We start from the raw sequence: 19,712 nt of genomic DNA on the forward strand, positions 1-19,712 counted from the left end.
CTAACGCACGTGCGTTACGCCTCTTTCAATATGCAAATCAATATAAATAGACCTTAAGCTCAGCGTTCTGTGAAAAGGCAATGGCAAAAGCAAGAGGGAAAATATAAGAATTTCAGCGAATACCAAGTGGAGGCAAAGAAAAACATACTATTTGTTGGTTTATACAGTGATATAATCAACAAAAGGAAGTTAATCAAGTGACATAGCATGTTGGAGAAACAAGCCCAACAAGTCGCCGTGAAAAGGCGAGACGTAGCCCACCATCTGAGTGTTATATGGAAGCTTATTAGGGTACAGTGAGAAAAAAAGGCACACAGTGGGGAAAAAGCACGAAATGTTAACTTCAATCTCGAAATATCCACTTTAATCACGTGGTTTATTTTGTCATTAAAGTAGAACATAAACTTCATCTTAAAATCATTTAATTTACTAGTTTCTCAAATCCCATCGTAACTAAAGTAGCACATTAAATGCTTTGTTTTGTATTTGATCTTCAATGTGCTGTATGTGTGTGAATCACTACGTGCTTCCGTTCTTTCTCTTTCTCCGACAGGACACAGAATCCATTACATTCGTGATATTACAGCTCTCTGAATAATTAAAATACTGAGATGTATACGTGATATGATTTTCATGATGATTGGAATGAAAGCATGTTATTAAGAACACGATGGCGCAGTGATTGTTCATGTCTCATACAAGATGCTGCTGCGCCGTGTGCGACCTTCGATGACATAATTTATTGTAGCAGTACTGTCTCTTTCAAACGTACTAACCTTCAATTCTTGTCTTTACTTTTCTTTCCCCAAATACCCAATCGCCATACAGTCAGCTCTGTAATAGACGTTAAGCCGTCTGTAAGCTTACAACGACGATTCTTCAAAACTTTTAAGGAACATTGAAATATCTTCACAGTACGTGTTTAATTATTCTATCCATCTATCCTTCCAGTGTTGCGCCAGTCTCAGCAAATATACAGCGCAAGGCAGGAACAATACGTGAACATGCAAGCGCTGCGGCACCGTGTCCTCACATGTTTAATTATTAACAATGCAGATTATTTAAATGAAGTAGATAATCAACATATTTTGGTGCATTTCATCTTACAAATGATACCGTCATCATATGTAAATACACACTTTATAATGTGGCGCAGGTTGTGTAATATTATAATTGTAGTGCAAGTTTACAGTGGGGTAATTGTACTTATAAGTACAAACAGTTCTACAAGGAGCAATTGATTGAGTGCGTTTATAGTTCTTGGGATGAAACTGTTTCTGAACCGAGGTCTGTACAGGAAAGGCTTTGAAACATTTTGCCGTGGCTGAGGCAGCGTGGGCTTGATGCTGTATACCGATAATTCTCTTTCTGATCAGCTGCTGCTGTGATTCCCCACTCAGATACAGTGATATAAATACTCCGAGTGGTGCAGTGAGAGTAATGTGGAAAAAGATGATCCGCTGTGGCAACCCTTAAAGGGAGCAGCTGAAAGAAGAAAAAGAAGAAGAAGGTGCAGTGAGAGTAACAACGCTAAAGCAGCATGCGGAATATTATGGCTAGGAAAATAAATCAGATGTAACCGAACCGCACAGAAACAGTAGCACTGCTCTGACGCTGGGGGCTGCCAGTCTGCAAAACCGAGTGGAAAACTTGCGTACGACAAGTTATGAGGTACTGTGGAAAAGTGAAAATGGAACAGTTCTTACGCAACATTTCTGTGCGTATGCACCGTTCATACATGAGGCCCCTGGTTGCCACAAATGAATGTTTATATCTAAAAAATTACATCTTGTCTGAAGAAGGGGCCTGAGTTGCCTCGAAACCCCCCATTCAGAAACTCTGCCCCTGTACTTTGCCACCTGGTTATTTTTCAGGTTCAGTGCCGTGTTCTTCTAGGTTTTCACCATCCTGCCAACTCGCCACAGTCACAAAAAGCACGATGAGACATAAAAAAGGTTTGGAGCAGCCACCTGTATATTATATCCTGGCTGCAAAGAGGTAAATTTCTAAGAGTTCTTTACTCTTGCAAGTCCAAAACAGAACTATATTGCAGCCTTAAAATGGTGGCTTTTAAAGACAAGCGAAGGAAGTGATGTCATCAGGGCCAGAAGTGAAGTCATTGGCATCACTAGGACCGGAAGTGACATCATCTGCAGTGCCGGAACCAGGCAGGATTTCCCGAGAAAGGTCTGTAAAGGATTGAGAAAGACAATTAGTGCACCTTGCCGCCCCCTGGTCAGGCATGGAATTACTATTGTTCAGGCCCTTTAGTTGTCTCGTGTGTGACAAAGTCATTTTCTAACCTTCTGGGAGGGAGTCTTTGAGGGTTACGACCACCAGCAAAGAATCAAATATCAATAATATTATCATATATTTATGATCAGCAGCCTCATAAATAGCATAAAATGACGCTTCGCACACCCCACTGTTTTGTGAAAAGAAGTTACTTTGATCCCTTGTGTCCCATTAGAGGGTGAACCTCCTGAGGTCAGGGGGTACAGCCCGGACACAGACAGGTAGCCATGTTCTTTCTCCACACACGTGTTTATTTACAACTTTTTTACAGGTGGTAAAGTGCACAAACCCAGTGCCGCAGCACCAATCACCCCTTCAAGTCCTGGCCGCACAATGATGCCTTGCTCAGTCCTCAGACTGCCTCCACTCCTCTCCTCCGAGCTCCATCCACTTCCACCCGACTTTTGCTATCGACTGGAGGGAGGCGGCCCCTTTTATGCACGCCCGGATGGGCTCCAGGTGCTTCCTGATGAGCTTCCGCCGACACACTCCCGTGTGGCGGAAGCACCAACTGTGTAGCCGGAAGTCCTCCGGGTGTTCTTGCTCCTCTTCCCCCCAAGACTTCCTGGTGTGGCAGAAGTGCTGAGATCCAGGGCTTCCAAGGCACCGGCGTCCCGGCTGGGTCATTGCCCCTGGCATCCTTGACAATATATATATATATATATGTAGACTCAAACCCAGCAGCAATCCAAGCTGTGAGAAAACACTAAAAAGGAGGCGTGTCAGACGTTGTGGTACATTTTCTGATGCAGCTAGACGAAAACAACTTTGTGACGCTGCGGCCAAATACACAAAACAATTACTTTAACAATCATGTTACATTATTTTCAAAATGTTTCCTTTTCTTTTTCTTTACTTCTTTAACACACTACTTCTCCGCTGCGAAGCGCGGGTATTTTGCTAGTTTTTAATAAATTTGCAAAAACCTCAAGTAAACTTTTTTAACGTTGTCATTATGGGGTGTTGTGTGTAGAATTCTGAGGAAAAAAATGAATTTAATCCATTTTGGAATAACGCTGTAACATAACAAAATGTGGAAAAAGTGATGCGCTGTGAATACTTTCCGGATGCACTGTATATACCGACCAGGAGAAGGTGCCCTTCATAGTCGTGTTCCTTTAAATAGGTGCCTGCTGTGTTGTTTTCTGTCAGTATGGACTCTCACCCTTTGTGACAAACATTTGCCCTTTCAAAAGCTGATTCCTATGTTAGTATGACATCAAAGTTGTTCTAGGTAAAAAGGCACAGCATCAGTCTTAAGGCTGCATATGAACTTTGTGCACTCATCAGATTTAAAGTGCTGGCTACAAAAATGAGTGTTGCAATGGTGTATAAAGGCACTGATGTTTGTGTTTAGAATTTGAACAAGCAGGAATACTATAGAAGCTCTTTTTTTACAATTCTGCCATTGTTTAGGTTAACCTGTCTATGACCCATACCCAACCTGAGTTGCACTACTAGATTACGCTGTTTCAAAATATCTATTAAACTAAACTTGTCCTTTATTTTTAGGTTTCTGTTACTAGATTGAATGTAGAATGTTTTTTTCTGATTGGCTGTGCGATTTGACCCTGCAAAGGATCAGTATTCCGTCCACCACATTTGCTTTTGCGCTGTACCCAGTGCTGCTGGAATAATCACTGGCTCCCAATGACTCTAAACTGGGAAAATTCCATTTACCCCAGCACATGCAGAATTAAATAAGAATCTATAACTGTTGTTCAGCTGTTGTCACTTGTTTGTACACTATGCTCGTGCTTAACCTCTCCTTCAGTAGCCATTACTAGACGACTGGAGCATGCACACACATGATAATGCCACCTGCAGCAGGCAATATATCTGTGAAAGAATTCAGTGTTTGCTGAAAAACAGCACAATACTTTTAGAAGTAAAGTCCCATAGGACTCCAATAGGCAATATATTATGAAGAATGTAAGAAAAATATATATATTGACACTTTTGGTTTTGCTTTAATGAAATACACTTTTAAATGTGAAATAAACAAATTAAAGGAACAAGAGAGACAAAACCATAAGAACCTCTTATAATCTTGTTGCCCTTACGCGGCAGTTAATTCATCATATTGTCCTCATAAATTTGTTTTTTTATCTTATACTTTTCCTTAATCAGGTGTAGAAATCTTTTGCTGCCTTTTTGTTCTGACTACAGAAAAGAGGACAGTGCATTGAGGCATTTGTCAAGCAATTATCTCTCTGTCTCACAACATCTGCTTTTTGTAATTTTTTTCTTGCTATTTGTCTTTGGCATTTTTGAGATGTCTTAATGAATCTAATTTTGAGTTTAGCTGTTAATCTTGTTTCTCCTTATATTGTTTTTTTTTTTTTTTTTGCTTTGAGTGTTTTGGTTAGCTTTTTCTTTTGTTTCCTCCCTAAGTTTCCTTTGTTTTATATTCAGCTCAATGAAATGTTCTGTTTTTAATAGGTGTTCTTCAAAGCCTTAAAACATTTAAGTCTGTCTTAACATCTTCTTGAGAACAATCACAGTCTTAGTTAACTCTGAGTCTTGGTTTTGTTGCTTAATTGGAAATATTTAATATTTTGCTAAATTTGCAATCATTTCTATGATTGCATATATTTAATTAGTTTTAAAAGCCATTTATTCAACGGGCAAGAGATCAGTCAGTTTACCCTGTGGGTGGTAGGTACATCTGCTCAGATCTATTAGGTTTTATTGTCTTTCTTCTCTTTGTGACTGGTTTTATTGTCTTTCAGTGGCCAGATAATCACTGACTCACAAAATACATTTTAAGATGGAGCCTATTTTCAAATTTACTGCAGCAGCCATTAATGTAGATAAATTACAAAAAAGGTGAAAGAACATAGCCCTGAGGGAGTCCTGTGGATAAGGACCATGTCAGAGAGACATTCACAGACTCACTCTTTGAGTCTTGTCTTTTAAAAAGTCAGTCACCCACCCTACCAAACTGAAGTCCAAATAAAAATCTATAATAAGTCTCTCTGCAGAAGGAGGAACTGGATGGTGTTAAAAGGTGATGAGAAGCCTACAGACCTGAGCCTCACATGAGCCTTGGTGCCATCCTAGTTGTTATATAACAGATGAAGCAAAGTGACAACGTCATCCTATGTCCCTCTATTATCCTAGTAGGCAAACTGAAATGGGCTTCATAAACCCTGAATTTTCTTTGTTACTTTCCTTTTTATACATTTTAAAAATGATTTCATAACCAGTAAAGTCAGAACCACTAGTCTAAAGTCATTTATTTATTTAAGCTACTGGAATTACTTTAGTGAATGATAATGTTCTGTTAGAGTTGTTTACTCCTTTTAAAATACTGTCAACTCCATATTTAAGTTGTAATATATAAGGGTAGCATTTGGCAGGAAGTACATTTTCTCAAAACTTTGTTTATATATTTATTTCTTTTTCTTTTGATTTCCTTAGGGAAATAAGAAGTCAGACACTATTGGTATGGCACTACATTCAAGGTGGGAAATTACAAGGAGCAATTCTCTAGCAAGGAAAAGCCTCACTCTAATTTTTATTATGCTTGTGAAAATAATGAATTATCAGCTCAAAATGTAGATGGAGAATAAACCTGGCTGTCGCAGCATATTCTAAATTGAATGTAAAAAAATAACTGAAATCATGGACTGGACTGTAACTGATTTACTTGGAATAACACTTTAGGTTTATCTTTGCTAACTGAGGTCACTTCATGTATCATAATTTATTAGTTGTGAAATGGTCCTGCATAGCTGAGGATGTTGGTTTTGTTTCCAGAACAATAATGTTTTTGGGAAGTTTGAACGTTCTTCCCATGTCCATGTGCATTTTCTGCTTGTACTTGCATTTCCTTCCACATCCCAAAGAGGTATGCATTTGGTTTATTGCTGGATTTACATTGACTCCTTGTGAATCAATGTGAGTTTTTGCATGACTGTGCCCTGCAGTGGACTGGTGTCCTTTTAGGACTTGCTTAGTGTCTTACACTAAATTCTGTTGGAGTAAGCTCCATTCTGCATAAAGTAGGCACAGACAAGAGATTGTGAAATGACTTATTAGCATATACTTTGGGACAAATGTGACATACCTGTGAGGCGTGTTTTCCAAGTAGGTGCCAAATTATTGTGGCACCTCAGTTATAAATTCACGAACGGTCACATACTGTAGAATGTTTTAAGTACACTGTGGGAAGTAATTTATAAAACTCTTTATCTTGTAGCATAGTAGCTTCCTACAGTCTCTTATGGTTATTGTATATTGTGTTGTTAGATTTTTTTATTACAAAAGTCATTAATTCTAGCAAGACACTATGAACGTAAGGTACAGTGGTGTGTGAATATGCTCTGCAGTGGACTGTAAACAATGTTCAGGACTGGTTTGTACCTTGTGCTCACAGAAAAAAAAAACTGCTCCCACCCACCAGTCTCCTGTTTTGAGAATGGTATGCTATGTAAAAAGTCATTTTTTTATATGATCTAATTTTATTCTTTCTTTGGATATCATCATCCACATACCACATGCGGATGCTTTTTCATCACTAATCAATGCCCTTTTTGTTTAACTTACAGATGCTGAAGAAATCCTCAGGAGACGCAGTAAGATTTTATGCTTTTTTCACACTGTCCAGTTATTATAGCAATCCTGCTATATAACATCGTATCAGTGCACAAATAGCTATGAAAGCCTTCTGGTCAAATATGATATTCTTACTCAAAACAAGCAGGCAAAACTCTCAACTCATTGTCATTAGCCAGAGTGACTTCTCCCTTCAGTTACTGGAATAAACTAACGCTGTTTTCACGCAAACACTCCAGCCCAGACTATAACACACTTGTTATCACCTCATGTTATATCATTTTTTTTTCTGTAGACTGTACAATAGAGGACAAAATAGGGTTGCAGGTAACCCTTTATTATTCCAAACAACATATAGCTGTGGGTGTTACTTAAGGTATTAAATGGCTAAGAAGCGGTGTGGCCTTGTCTAATCCATGTTTTGTTTTGTTTTGTTTTTTTTCCAGATGCTGAGGGTCACATTCTTCAAAGAGGTATAATGCATTATATCTACAATTGTAATATTATATTAATTTGTTTGTTATTGAACCAGCAAGTTTTCAATAATTACCCCTCATAATACCCAATACTGCCACAGTTGTTTCTGTCTCATCCCACAGGCATGTTAAATTCTACAGTAGATTGGCCAAATGAGACGGCCTTGGGATAGACTAGCACCCTATATTACAGTTCCAGTATAAGTTCTAGAAAGTTAAATGTTAAAAATGTTACATATGTTAAACTAGTACATCTGTAATTATTTTGTTTTCATTTCAGAGTGGAATGAAATGCTTAGCTGTCAGGGTAAGTTTCTCTCTTTTTTTTTTGTTTCTAGTTACAGTATTTGAATTCATGTATAAGTGAGACCTGCATTGAGCTGCCTGGCATTTACAAATCTGCTTTTTTCTTTTACATTTAGTGTTTTGCATTAGAGAAAAAGCTGACTTTTTGATGTTTGCTCTGTCTTGTACAGAGGAACATTATTAAACTGTCCAGGTTAACCTTGAGTTCGCATGTTCTCCCTAAGTCCACATGGATTTCCTCCTGGTGCTCTGGCTTAATCGCACTGCCCAAAGACTTGTCATTTAGGTAGATTGATGATTCTAAATTTACCCTGATGTCTGTCCATGTTAACCCTGTGATGGACTGACTCCCTGTCCAGGGATTGTTTCTGCCTTCTGTTGGTGACTGACTGGGATAATCCTCCAGCTGCCCCATGACACAAGCAGGTTTAGAAGATGGATAGATGGATCTTCTTATTTTTCTTTTTTCCCCCAAATACTAATGGTTGACCTTATTTGTTTACTATTGTGAGCAGATATAGAGACAGTGGATCAAAGCACAGTACATGGTGATCTGCATGTGTCAGAAGACAACAAAATGATATCATTCCAGCCAGCGTGTCCTGGTGAAAGAGTGGAGTGGCCCTGTGCTTTGGCTAAGAAGTTGGCAAGCGGGAAGCACTGCTGGATATTAGAAGTTGGAGAAAAAAGTAGCTGGGCTGTTGGGGTGGCTTCAGAAACCATTTTGAAAAACTTGTCAATTCCTGAATTTTGTGAAGAAGGCTACTGGTATATCAAGCTGTTTAAAGGGAAGAAATTCCAAGCCTTTTCAAGCTCTATTACTGACCTTAGCCAAAAACCCAGAAAAATTGCAGTGTATCTGGACTTTGACAAGAGTGAACTTTTATTTGTTGATATGGAGACACAAATGACTATACACAAATTTAAGCAGCAGTTCTCTGAAAAGTTATACCCTGTGTTCAGCCCAGGAATACACGATAAAGGCCCACTTATATTGCAATCCATATCCCAAAAAGGTATGTATTAGGTTAATTGGTGGCTTTACATTGGCCAAGTGTGAGTCTGTGTGAGTGAATGAGGATGCCCTTCAGTGGATTGGCATCTTTTCAAGGCTTGATATTTTATACAAAATTCTGTTGGAGTGATTTCTGGTGTCCCACAACTGTAGCCTGGGTAAAATTGGTACAAACAATGCATGTTTGGATAATTCATTAGCATATACTCAGGAACAAATATAAGATACATGAAAGCCTGATATTCCAAGAAAGTGCCAACTTTTAACGGAACCTCAGGTACAAATTTATAGAAAGTCACATGCTATAGAATGTTTTAAATACAGCCCAGGCTAAGGAAATAATAAGAAATAATTTCTAAAATAATTTGTCTTGTACTATAGTAGCTTCCTACCTTCTTCTAAGTGTAATACTAATGAACAGTATATCATGCTGTTACTGTAAATTGTATTTATTTTATTTTTTTTAAATGAATCAACTTTGTGAGATGTTAAAATCTGTAAAGAACCTTCTCAAATAAATATGTAATTTTAACTAGAAACAAACATTTTCAAGACACCCTAGCCAGTTTCACACATGCAGGCTATCCAAGTAGAAAATTTGATCAAAGTGACATGTGAACAAAACTCTAGCCAAGCATTCCTAAAATACCAATTTTTCATGTGAAAATTTCATATAAAATCTGCTTATTACTTTATTTTCATAACGTAGACAAAATTATAACATTGTTCATCTGGTGTTTGAAATGGCCAAGTATTCAAAAGGTGGCTCTATAAAGATCTAAAGCAGAAGGTGGCTTGGTGAAATAATATCCTTTTTACTTGGTTATCTCATTCAAAGTGATAGGACTCACTACTGTCAGATTCCCAGTTGCATACTCATCAATTATTAGGAATGTCTCTTTTCTAATCTGAGTCGTGTTTGTTTTGGTCATTGTGTAGCCCTTGAAGCAGTAAACATATAAGGTAGGCAAATAGATACTATTTAATTCCGAGGGAAATTTAATTAAATATGATTGTAAGTTTTGCTAAAGTTAAAATGCAGACAATTCTCTTTAAAACAAAAAATAAAGTTCTCCACCTGATTCTTATACTTTGTCCTCAAAGAAAGTGACACATGTTGTTTTCCATACATCCGTATTCCTAAGAAGTCGCAGGATAGACACAGAGTTCCAGACATGTATCTTGTCCTCTGTCACTAAGAAGGAATTCTGTGAGGCAGCTATTCATTGAATGCCTCCAAAGTTTGTCTTCTTTACTGTTTGGCTACAGGAAAAGCTAATCTGGGTCAGTGTCCCACATATGTAACTTCCAGGGTTTTCCACAGTGAGTCACAGGTCTGTCCTCCAGCAATGATGGTCTAGACTTTTGGGGTCACATCTGGCCTCTCAGCATATCGTCACTATCTTTCCTGGGAATTTAGATGTGTAGAAAACAACATATGCCACTTTTACTGTTAGCGAGGTAATAACAAAGGACAATAAATGGCTCATTACCCGGTTTGTCAGACCCAGAGACTATACATACTTTAGTGTCTCAACAAATGGCTCATTACCCGGTTTTGTCAAACCCAAAGAGTATACATACCTCGGGGTCTAACCCATCACTATTCAATCCAACGGGGTTGTCCTTTTCTTTACCTGCTAAGCAGCAATCCATTTGTTTCTGTGGATGACCATTGGTTATTCATCTCCACAGTCTGTCTTCATCAGGCATGTTTCTTGGTGTGTGATGCCTAGAAGCACTCTGCTCCCTGAGGGGTTTCCACCTCTTTTAGCAGTTTTTTTTCCCCCATCTCACTGCTGCAACAATCAAGCAACAATTGTATCAAGTCAAGCTTGTGTCTGGGTCATGGTTACTACTATCCATTTGATGTGCAGATCCCCGCCAAACAGAGAGGCTGGAAGTCCTGCTGCATACACCAACTCTGGCCACTCAGAGGCATCCCTAGTTTAAACAGATGCTTTTATAAAAACAAATTCTGTACCTCCCACAATTTTATTTTCCTCAAAATACATAAAATCGCAAAATATACATCTGTGCACACACAAAGACACATGTAAGTGCATACATACACATGTACACTCAAAGAAATTTGAAAGTTAAGAGAGCTGCCAGCTTGTTTGCCCTACCAGACCAAATGCTAGATAATGAAGAGAAAGAAATAAATACACAAAGAACACCTGGATCTGTAAAGGTGTACAAGGACAGAGGAATTAAACCAGCCTTGTCCTAATCTGTTTATCTATGCTGCTTATTTACTTCATTTGACAGAATGTGTTCCAGTTGAAATTGGAGCTGTTCACCTGATTCAATTTCCTGTTCATTTTCCTCTAGATTTACTGCATTTGTTTACATAGCAAATATTAAGTTACTGTGCTTGGTTGTATATTATTGTACAGTACAGTCAGTTGTATTATGTCGTAAAATCTTCTGTTGAGTGATTTTCCTGCACTTTCACTAAACTGTAATTTATATGAAACTACTCTATGGACCATTCCATGCCATTTTTGTTACATTTTCTACTTTTTTGTAACACTACATCATATGCATACAGCATTTTAATGCTATCTATTGGTTTCATGTTTTAGCCTTATGACTGAACCATTATTTAAGCTACACCTGCGATCTTTATCAGATTGAAGTTGGATCAGCCAGTTTACAAACCAATTGCAAGTTGGAAACTTAAATTTGAGCTGCCAATGATGAATACAATTTGTATAAGAAAACTTGTAAAGTATCATATATATATCTGTACTAATAAAAGGCAAAGCCCTCACTGACTGACTGACTCACTCATCATTAATTCTCCACATTCCCGTGTAGGTAGAAGGCTGAAATTTGGCAGGCTCATTCCTTACAGGTTACTTACAAAAGTTAAGCAGGTTTCATTTAGAAATTCTACGCGTAACGGTCATAATTGAATCCTACTTACGTACATATATACATCCATAGCCTGCAGCTCAGTTGCCATGTGAGGCAGCATTGCGTCCCCCATCACCACGCTTCCCACGTAGTTGGCTGCCTGCCTATATTGCGTCTCTCATCCTCACGCCTCCCACGTAATTGACTGCCTACCCAAAAAAAGGCCGTCCGTCGCTCCGGTCTCTTCATTCCCTTCTTTGCTTCGCCACGGTATTCACATCTCCCTGCTGATAACTGCAGCCTTTTTATTTAATCCACGCCTTCTCCACTGTTTTATTGTTCGTTTATTACGATTATAGTTACTGTGTAAGTATTTTAGACTTAGTTTACTGTTCAGGTACCCATTTCCTTGCGGCGTTGTGTCCCCCATCACCACGCCTCCCACATAGTTGGCTGCCTGCCTATATTGCATCCCCCCTCCCCACGCCTCCAACGTAATTGACTGCCTGCCCATATAAGGCCGTCCTTCACTCCGGTTTCTTTATTCCCTTCTTTGGTTCACCACGGTATTCACGTCTCCCTGCTGATAACTGCAGCCTTTTTATTTAATCCACGGCTTCTCTGCTGTTTTATTGTTCATTTATTATGATTATAGTTATTGTGTAGGTATTTTAGACTTAGTTTACTGTTCAGGTACCCATTTCCTTTACCATTCCAACCGTACCCCCATTAATATGTCTATCGAGGTGATCACCATCGATCAAAGAACTGTCATTTACCGAGTGGTTTTAATGCTTGGAGATGCCTCCTGCCTTTTACATTCTCTGTGTTACATATTGCACGGCCATATCAGGCTCAATCTTGATATCTGGAGGAACATTGTGTCTTATGTATTGAATGACTGGGACAGGTTCAAGGTATGGACTGATGACGGTACAGGAGATAATTATACTACACGGGGCACTATAAGAGTGAAATGCTTAAGCCCTTCACCTATGCTTTTGCATGTGAATTGATGGCTGCTGCTGAATTGTTCGGTTGTCGCTTTCAAGTGTACCGAAATGGCCAAATATTTTACACCTTTGGAGAACTTCCCATGCCTCTTAAGCATCTTAGATTCACAGGTGACAATTTGAGTAGTGGACACTTTGATGTTTATGAATGTTTGAACTCTCAAAAACTGGATGCGAAGTTATCGATAAAGCCGGTTGTATGCTTACAATGTTTGACAGATGCCGAATGTCACTTCAACACAAGTCCTGCAAATACTAATGTAATTGAAACAAACCATGAAACTCAAACCGATTATGACAGCAGCAATCCAAGCTGTGAGAAAACAGTAAAAATGAGGCGTGTCAGACGTTGTGGTACATTTTCTGATACAGCTAGACAAAAACAACTTTGTGACGCTGCTGCCAAATACTCGCAGAAAAATCCACAAGTTAATAGACACGCTGTCGCTAAATACTCGCAGGCAAATCCACAAGTTCATAGAGACACTGTCATTAAATACTCGCAGAAAAATCCACAAGTTAATAGACATGCTGTCGCTAAATACTCGCAGGCAAATCCACAACTTAATAGAGACGCTGCTGCTAAATACTCGCAGGCAAATCCATAAGTTCATAGACACGCTGCCGCTAAATATTTGCAGGCAGATCCACAAGTTAATACTATAAGTGCCTGTTAAACATCTTAGATTCACGAGTAGCGATTTGGGTAGTGAACACTTCGATGAATGAAACCTGTTATCTGTACAACGTTTGACAAACACGGAATATAACTTGAACACAACACGTCCTCCAAATACGAACCTGATTTAAAGAAATAATGATAATCAAATCCTTGATGACAGCAACACTCATAATAGTGACAAAACAATTACATTGACAATCATGTTACGTTATTTTTAAAATGTTTCCTTTTCTCTACTATATATACAGTGGTGTGAAAAACTATTTGCCCCCTTCCTGATTTCTTATTCTTTTGCATGTTTGTCACACAAAATGTTTCTGATCATCAAACACATTTAACCATTAGTCAAATATAACACAAGTAAACACAAAATGCAGTTTTTAAATGATGGTTTTTATTATTTAGGGAGAAAAAAAATCCAAACCTACATGGCCCTGTGTGAAAAAGTAATTGCCCCTTGTTAAAAATAACCTAACTGTGGTGTATCACACCTGAGTTCAATTTCTGTAGCCACCCCCAGGCCTGATTACTGCCACACCTGTTTCAATCAAGAAATCACTTAAATAGGAGCTGCATGACACAGAGAAGTAGACCAAAAGCACCTCAAAAGCTAGACATCATGCCAAGATCCAAAGAAATTCAGGAACAAATGAGAACAGAAGTAATTGAGATCTATCAGTCTGGTAAAGGTTATAAAGCCATTTCTAAAGCTTTGGGACTCCAGCGAACCACAGTGAGAGCCATTATACACAAATGGCAAAAACATGGAACAGTGGTGAACCTTCCCAGGAGTGGCGGCCAACCAAAATTACCCCAAGAGCGCAGAGGCGACTCATCCGAGAGGTCACAAAAGACCCCAGGACAACGTCTAAAGAACTGCAGGCCTCACTTGCCTCAATTAAGGTCAGTGTTTACGACTCCACCATAAGAAAGAGACTGGGTAAAAACGGCCTGCATGGCAGATTTCCAAGACGCAATCCACTGTTAAGCAAAAAGAACATTAGGGCTCGTCTCAATTTTGCTAAGAAACATCTCAATGATTGCCAAGACTTTTGGGAAAATACCTTGTGGACTGATGAGACAAAAGTTGAACTTTTGGAAGGCAAATGTCCCGTTACATCTGGCGTAAAAGGAACACAGCATTTCAGAAAAAGAACATCATACCAACAGTAAAATATGGTGGTGGTAGTGTGATGGTCTGGGGTTGTTTTGCTGCTTCAGGACCTGGAAGGCTTGCTGTGATAGATGGAACCATGAATTCTACTGTCTACCAAAAATCCTGAAGGAGAATGTCCGCCATCTGTTCGTCAACTCAAGCTGAAGCGATCTTGGTGCTGCAACAGGACAATGACCCAAAACACACCAGCAAATCCACCTCTGAATGGCTGAAGAAAAACAAAATGAAGACTTTGGAGTGGCCTAGTCAAAGTCCTGACCTGAATCCAATTGAGATGCTATGGCATGACCTTAAAAAGGCGGTTTATGCTAGAAAACCCTCAAATAAAGCTGAATTACAACAATTCTGCAAAGATGAGTGGGCCAAAATTCCTCCAGAGCTGTAAAAGACTCATTGCAAGTTATCATAAGCGCTTGATTGCAGTTATTGCTGCTAAGGGTGGCCCAACCAGTTATTAGGTTCAGGGGCAATTACTTTTCACACAGGGCCATGTAGGTTTGGATTTTTTCTCCCTAAATAATAAAACCATCATTTAAAAACTGCATTTTGTGTTTACTTGTGTTATATTTGACTAATGGTTAAATGTGTTTGATGATCAGAAACATTTTGTGTGACAAACATGCAAAGAAATCAGGAAGGGGGCAAATAGTTTTTCACACCACTGTATATATATATATATATATATATATATATATATATATATATATATATATATATATGAAATCACTGTTTGCTAAAGAACTGTCATCTTGCACTGAAAAATGAGAAACATCTGACTTTTAATTTAGTTCATTCAAAGCCGCCATTGAGAAATAAATATTTTTAACAAAAAAATATATGCCACAATTTTTGTTACCCCTTCATTTAATACTTTGTACATCCTCCCTTTGCCAGTATAACAGCACAGAGCTTTCTCTTGTAACCTTTCATAAGGTTGGAGAATACAGAATATGGCATCTGAGACCATGCTTCTTTACGTAATCTCTCCAGATCATCCAGGGTCCTCAGCTTTCTCCTGTGTCCTCTTCAGCTCACTCCACAGGTTTTCAGTAGGGCTTAGTTCAGGGGACTAAGATGGCCATGGCCAGACTTTGATTTTGTTGTCAGTTAAATTGCAGGGTTGATTTGGACATGTGTTTTGGATCATTGTCCTGCTGGAAGATCCAATGACAGCCCAGTTTTAGTTTCCTGGCGGAAGCAGCCAGGTTTTGATTTAAAATCTCCTGATATTTTATGGAATTCATGATACCATGTACCCTAACAATGTTTCCAGGGCGTTTGGAGGAAAAACAGCCCCACAACATCACAGAACTTCCACTATATCACAGTTGGGGCAAGGTTCTTTTCATTATAGCCATTCTCCTTTTTACACCAAACTGACTTTGCATGTTTATTGCCAAAAAGTTTTTGTTTCATCAAACCATAGAACACGGTTTCAGTCAAAGTTGTAATAACGTTTTACATTATTATCTGATGGTGGTTCTGGAGACTTGATGACCCCAGGATTTTACTTTTTCTTGCAATTCCTGAACAGTGATCCTTGGAGATATTATTGCCTTGCTTACCATCCTTCTTACTGTACGTGGAGGTAAAATAAACTTGGGTTCTCTTCCAGGCAAGTTTGTTATAGTTCCAGTTGATGACCACTTTTTTATTATTGCCCTAACTGTAGAAATGGGCATTTTCAGGTGGGTAGCTATTTTTTTATAACCATTCCATGAGTTATGAAGTTCAGCACACTTCCCCTCATTTGGGTTGAGTGTTCTCTTTTCTTTGCCATGATGATGGCTGGCTAAGGAAATTTGGTTTTCTGTCTCCTAACATTTGTATCCCAATTAATCAGGAAGTCGTTGATTTCAGCTGGAAAGTTCCTATACATTCCAATCATCTTAACAATGTCCAATTTAAATGGGAAACATTCTTCAGTTACATTGTTCCACATTAATTTGCAAGAGTGCTAACAATTGTGGCACATGCGTTTTTGTTAAAAATATTTATTTCTTGACGAGGGCTTTGTTTTTCTTTGAATGAATTTGTTTCAATGAAAAGTCAGATGTTTCTCATTTATTCAGTGCAAGATGACGGTTCTTCAGGAAACAGTGATTTTTTTCTAGCCATTCTTATAAATTTTTACAAGGGGTGCCAATAATAGTGGAGGGCACTGTGTGTTTTATATGTACTATATGTATATATATATGTATATATTGTAGCAGTAGAGGTTCTGATCCACCTCTTGAACCCTCAGGTACCACTCCAATACCAAGTAAAAGTCCAAGACTCTTATTTTGTTATAACACAGTGCACCAAGCACCTTCTCCCCCTACACTATTCATACAATACAATACAATTAAGCAATCAATCAGACAATCCTCTTCTCCCAGACACTTAGGTACCCTTCCTCCCAGCTCAGCTCAGTGTCTGGGCTTTCCCAGAGTCTTTTTATATCCCTTGACCCGGAGGTGTTCCTGCCCCACAGTCCACAAGTCCTTATCCCTTCCGGGTCATGGTAAATAGTCCATATCTTCACCCCAGAAGCACGTCGTTTCTTCCTGTCACGGGATTATGACGCACTTCCAGGTTATAGGGCATATATGAGTCCACGAGCCTCCCTACAGTGACTCCTTGTGGTCGCCAAGGTATCCAGCAGGGCTGTGTATAAAAACTACAAAGTCCATGAGGCCCTGCTGGAACTTGGGGCACGTCCATGCTGTTTGAAGAGCTCCTCCTGGGGGTGAGGGCTGGAAACTCTTGCCGGACATCCATCACGATATGTATTTGTATATATATGTGTACATGTATATGAATATATTTATGTATATGTATATATATATTGACAAAATACTTAAAAATGATGGTTAAACAGATGGATTTTATTAAATAATGAATTAAACAATTAATAACAAAAACAGTAAATATCCGAATGAAATGCAAAAAAAACACACTGTAGGTACCCCAAAAATGGAACCGAGATTTGAGTAGGTGAATTATCTGAGTGTGCTAAGAACATGGTCACAAAGAAGATAATTTGACATACTTTTGTCACGGTCCATAGAGCGTTCCCCTATTACAGCATACTTATATTAGCATTTGGGGTAACCTACCTGTCCTGCAATAAGGTCATCCACTTCAGCATCCAAATAATGAATGCCCACTTGTGGAATTATGTCAATGCCTTTTTGACCTACAGGTGTAACTAACTGAAGTTTATTACCTGTGGCTGGGCACGAGATACTACATCAAATCTGCTCCCAAATATGCTCAAGTTGGAACATGACATGGGTAGCACTTGCCAGGAACACTGCAGGTGCAAACCACGATGCCCAGCATGGTCCTTGTGTCTTGATGTGCATCTGTAATACTGTGTTATCCACAACCACATTGCTGGTAATACCGATACACTTCTGACAATCCCCATTCAAGTCATTCTGCAACTTGAAGGAACTACTATCCTACGTTGTGAAGGTCAATAATATACTGTAACCCCAGCACCAACCTCATTAAGTGCACCATGCCATCTACTAGACATTAAGAACACTTCACAGAGTCTTATTCAGCATGTTTTACACAAACTCCCTATTGACAACAGTGATCTGAACTTATTTTAGTCAAAATACAAGTAAAAAATAAAACCTGTCTTCATGAACTATTCATTCCACTGAGTAAGTGTGATAAGTGCATGAGGCAAATCTTCTCAACAACAAAATAATGTGGTCTAAGCTAATTTTCTTTTCATTTCAGTCTCTTCATCACTTCATCCTCAACACGGTAAGTGTATTCTTCTTCAGATTACATACTAATTGCATGTCTGAAAACTTTCTATTCAAACTGCATCACTTCATGTTTTATTTCATTAAGTATGTAGGTCTTGTGTATTTTCTTAACTCAACTAATATCAGTAAAAAAATTTTAAAGTGGTGGGTTGTTTGTTGGTAATCTTTAGAAAACAGATTTTAAAATTATTTTAAATTCTTTATCAAAGATGAAAAATGCCTTTCTAAGCAGGCTTAAACAGAATAAAGAACAACTTCTTTAAACTTGCTGCAATGACCAATATAATAATTTTAGCCCAACCTATTATGATTAATAAATATGTGAAGATTATTTAATTGTAATACAAATTAATCAGAATTCTGGAATGTGAAGAGAAAAGAAGGAATTTGAAGCAAAATGAATAGACATTTAAAGTGTTCATTTTAATATTTAAGGGTACTTAGGATTCTGCTAAGTGAGATGGCTACATTTACAATTTTGTTATTGATGAAAAGAGAGTAGGGTGTTATGGTGGTGCCATTTCTTAGCTCCTCACAGATCCAGTGCCTCAAGTTCAGCTCCCCAGCTACTTGCTGTCTGTGTTTTTACATCTTCTCCCCATGTCTGTGTGTGTTTTCTCTGTGTACTCTAATTTCTTCTTTATCCTAATGCATGTAAGCGTACTTGGGGTTCCTAAATCGGTGCTGTGTATACTTGAATGTTAAGTGGACCGGACCCCCCATCCAGGACCAGTTCCTCCATTGTGTCCACTACTGCAGGGATAAACTTTGCCCCCCCAACAACTACCCTGATGTGGGTTTGTAAATGTTGTTTGATATAGAAAAGGCTCATTTTATCTTTTCACTAAGCAGCGCTATTTTTGTTCACCTTGTAGATGTTAAAGAAACCCTTGGAAAACTCAGTAAGATTTTTTGCTTTTCTTATGATGTGTAAATAAAGCTCTGTTTTTAAGAAGAGTGTTTTATGTTTCACAATACTTTGACACACTGATGAGTTATGCCTTACGCTCCCATGCTTCCTGTCCCTATACCATATAAAAATATGTAAATATTAGGCAGTCTTATTTGTATTCCATATCAAGTCAAATCACATTACTGTTCTTACCTTGAAAGTAATTAATTAACCAAGCATTTGGCATACAAAACATCCCTTATAAAAACCCACAAATACAATATTGGGGGGTTGGGAGTTAAAGAAATATCACCTTTAGTTTTGCCTAGAAAGATTTCAATAATTAACCATTTATGACTGGAAAACTGGTGGTACCTCAAAATATTTCAGTTCCTGCAGATGGTACTTTCACAGAAAAATTTTAGGGCCCCTGCTTCTAATGGAAAGTGACCGAAAGACACCCTGTTGGTGTCAAAGTGTCACACAATGAAACTAGAAAATAGAAGAATCATCTAAGTGTGTTAAGAGCAAGCTCACACATGCAAGGTGAAACAACTTTGTTTATATAATACACTGAGCGTGATATGTTTCCGCATATCAGTTATAACCTTCCCATGCCTCAATAAAGGCCATGCCATGCAAACAAGCATACAGGTGACAAATG

The 19,712-nt window shown here is 38.4% G+C and overlaps 1 protein-coding gene across 4 annotated transcripts in view; it reads left to right on the forward strand.

The window, feature by feature from the left end:
• The window catches only part of LOC120525127, a 124,336-nt gene that overhangs the window by 36,215 nt on the left and 68,409 nt on the right, over positions 1-19,712 (forward strand). For all 4 annotated transcript variants that reach the window (XM_039747173.1, XM_039747191.1, XM_039747182.1 and 1 more), the window contains 7 exons: positions 5,719-5,762; positions 6,849-6,875; positions 7,302-7,328; positions 7,612-7,638; positions 8,153-8,653; positions 18,125-18,151; positions 19,032-19,058. In XM_039747173.1, coding sequence (XP_039603107.1) covers positions 5,719-5,762; positions 6,849-6,875; positions 7,302-7,328; positions 7,612-7,638; positions 8,153-8,653; positions 18,125-18,151; positions 19,032-19,058 — 680 coding nt within the window. The remainder of the gene's footprint in view (positions 1-5,718; positions 5,763-6,848; positions 6,876-7,301; positions 7,329-7,611; positions 7,639-8,152; positions 8,654-18,124; positions 18,152-19,031; positions 19,059-19,712) is intronic.

Source organism: Polypterus senegalus, chromosome 1 (genome assembly GCF_016835505.1).
Source record: "Polypterus senegalus isolate Bchr_013 chromosome 1, ASM1683550v1, whole genome shotgun sequence".
Taxonomy (NCBI): Eukaryota; Metazoa; Chordata; class Cladistia; order Polypteriformes; family Polypteridae; genus Polypterus; species Polypterus senegalus.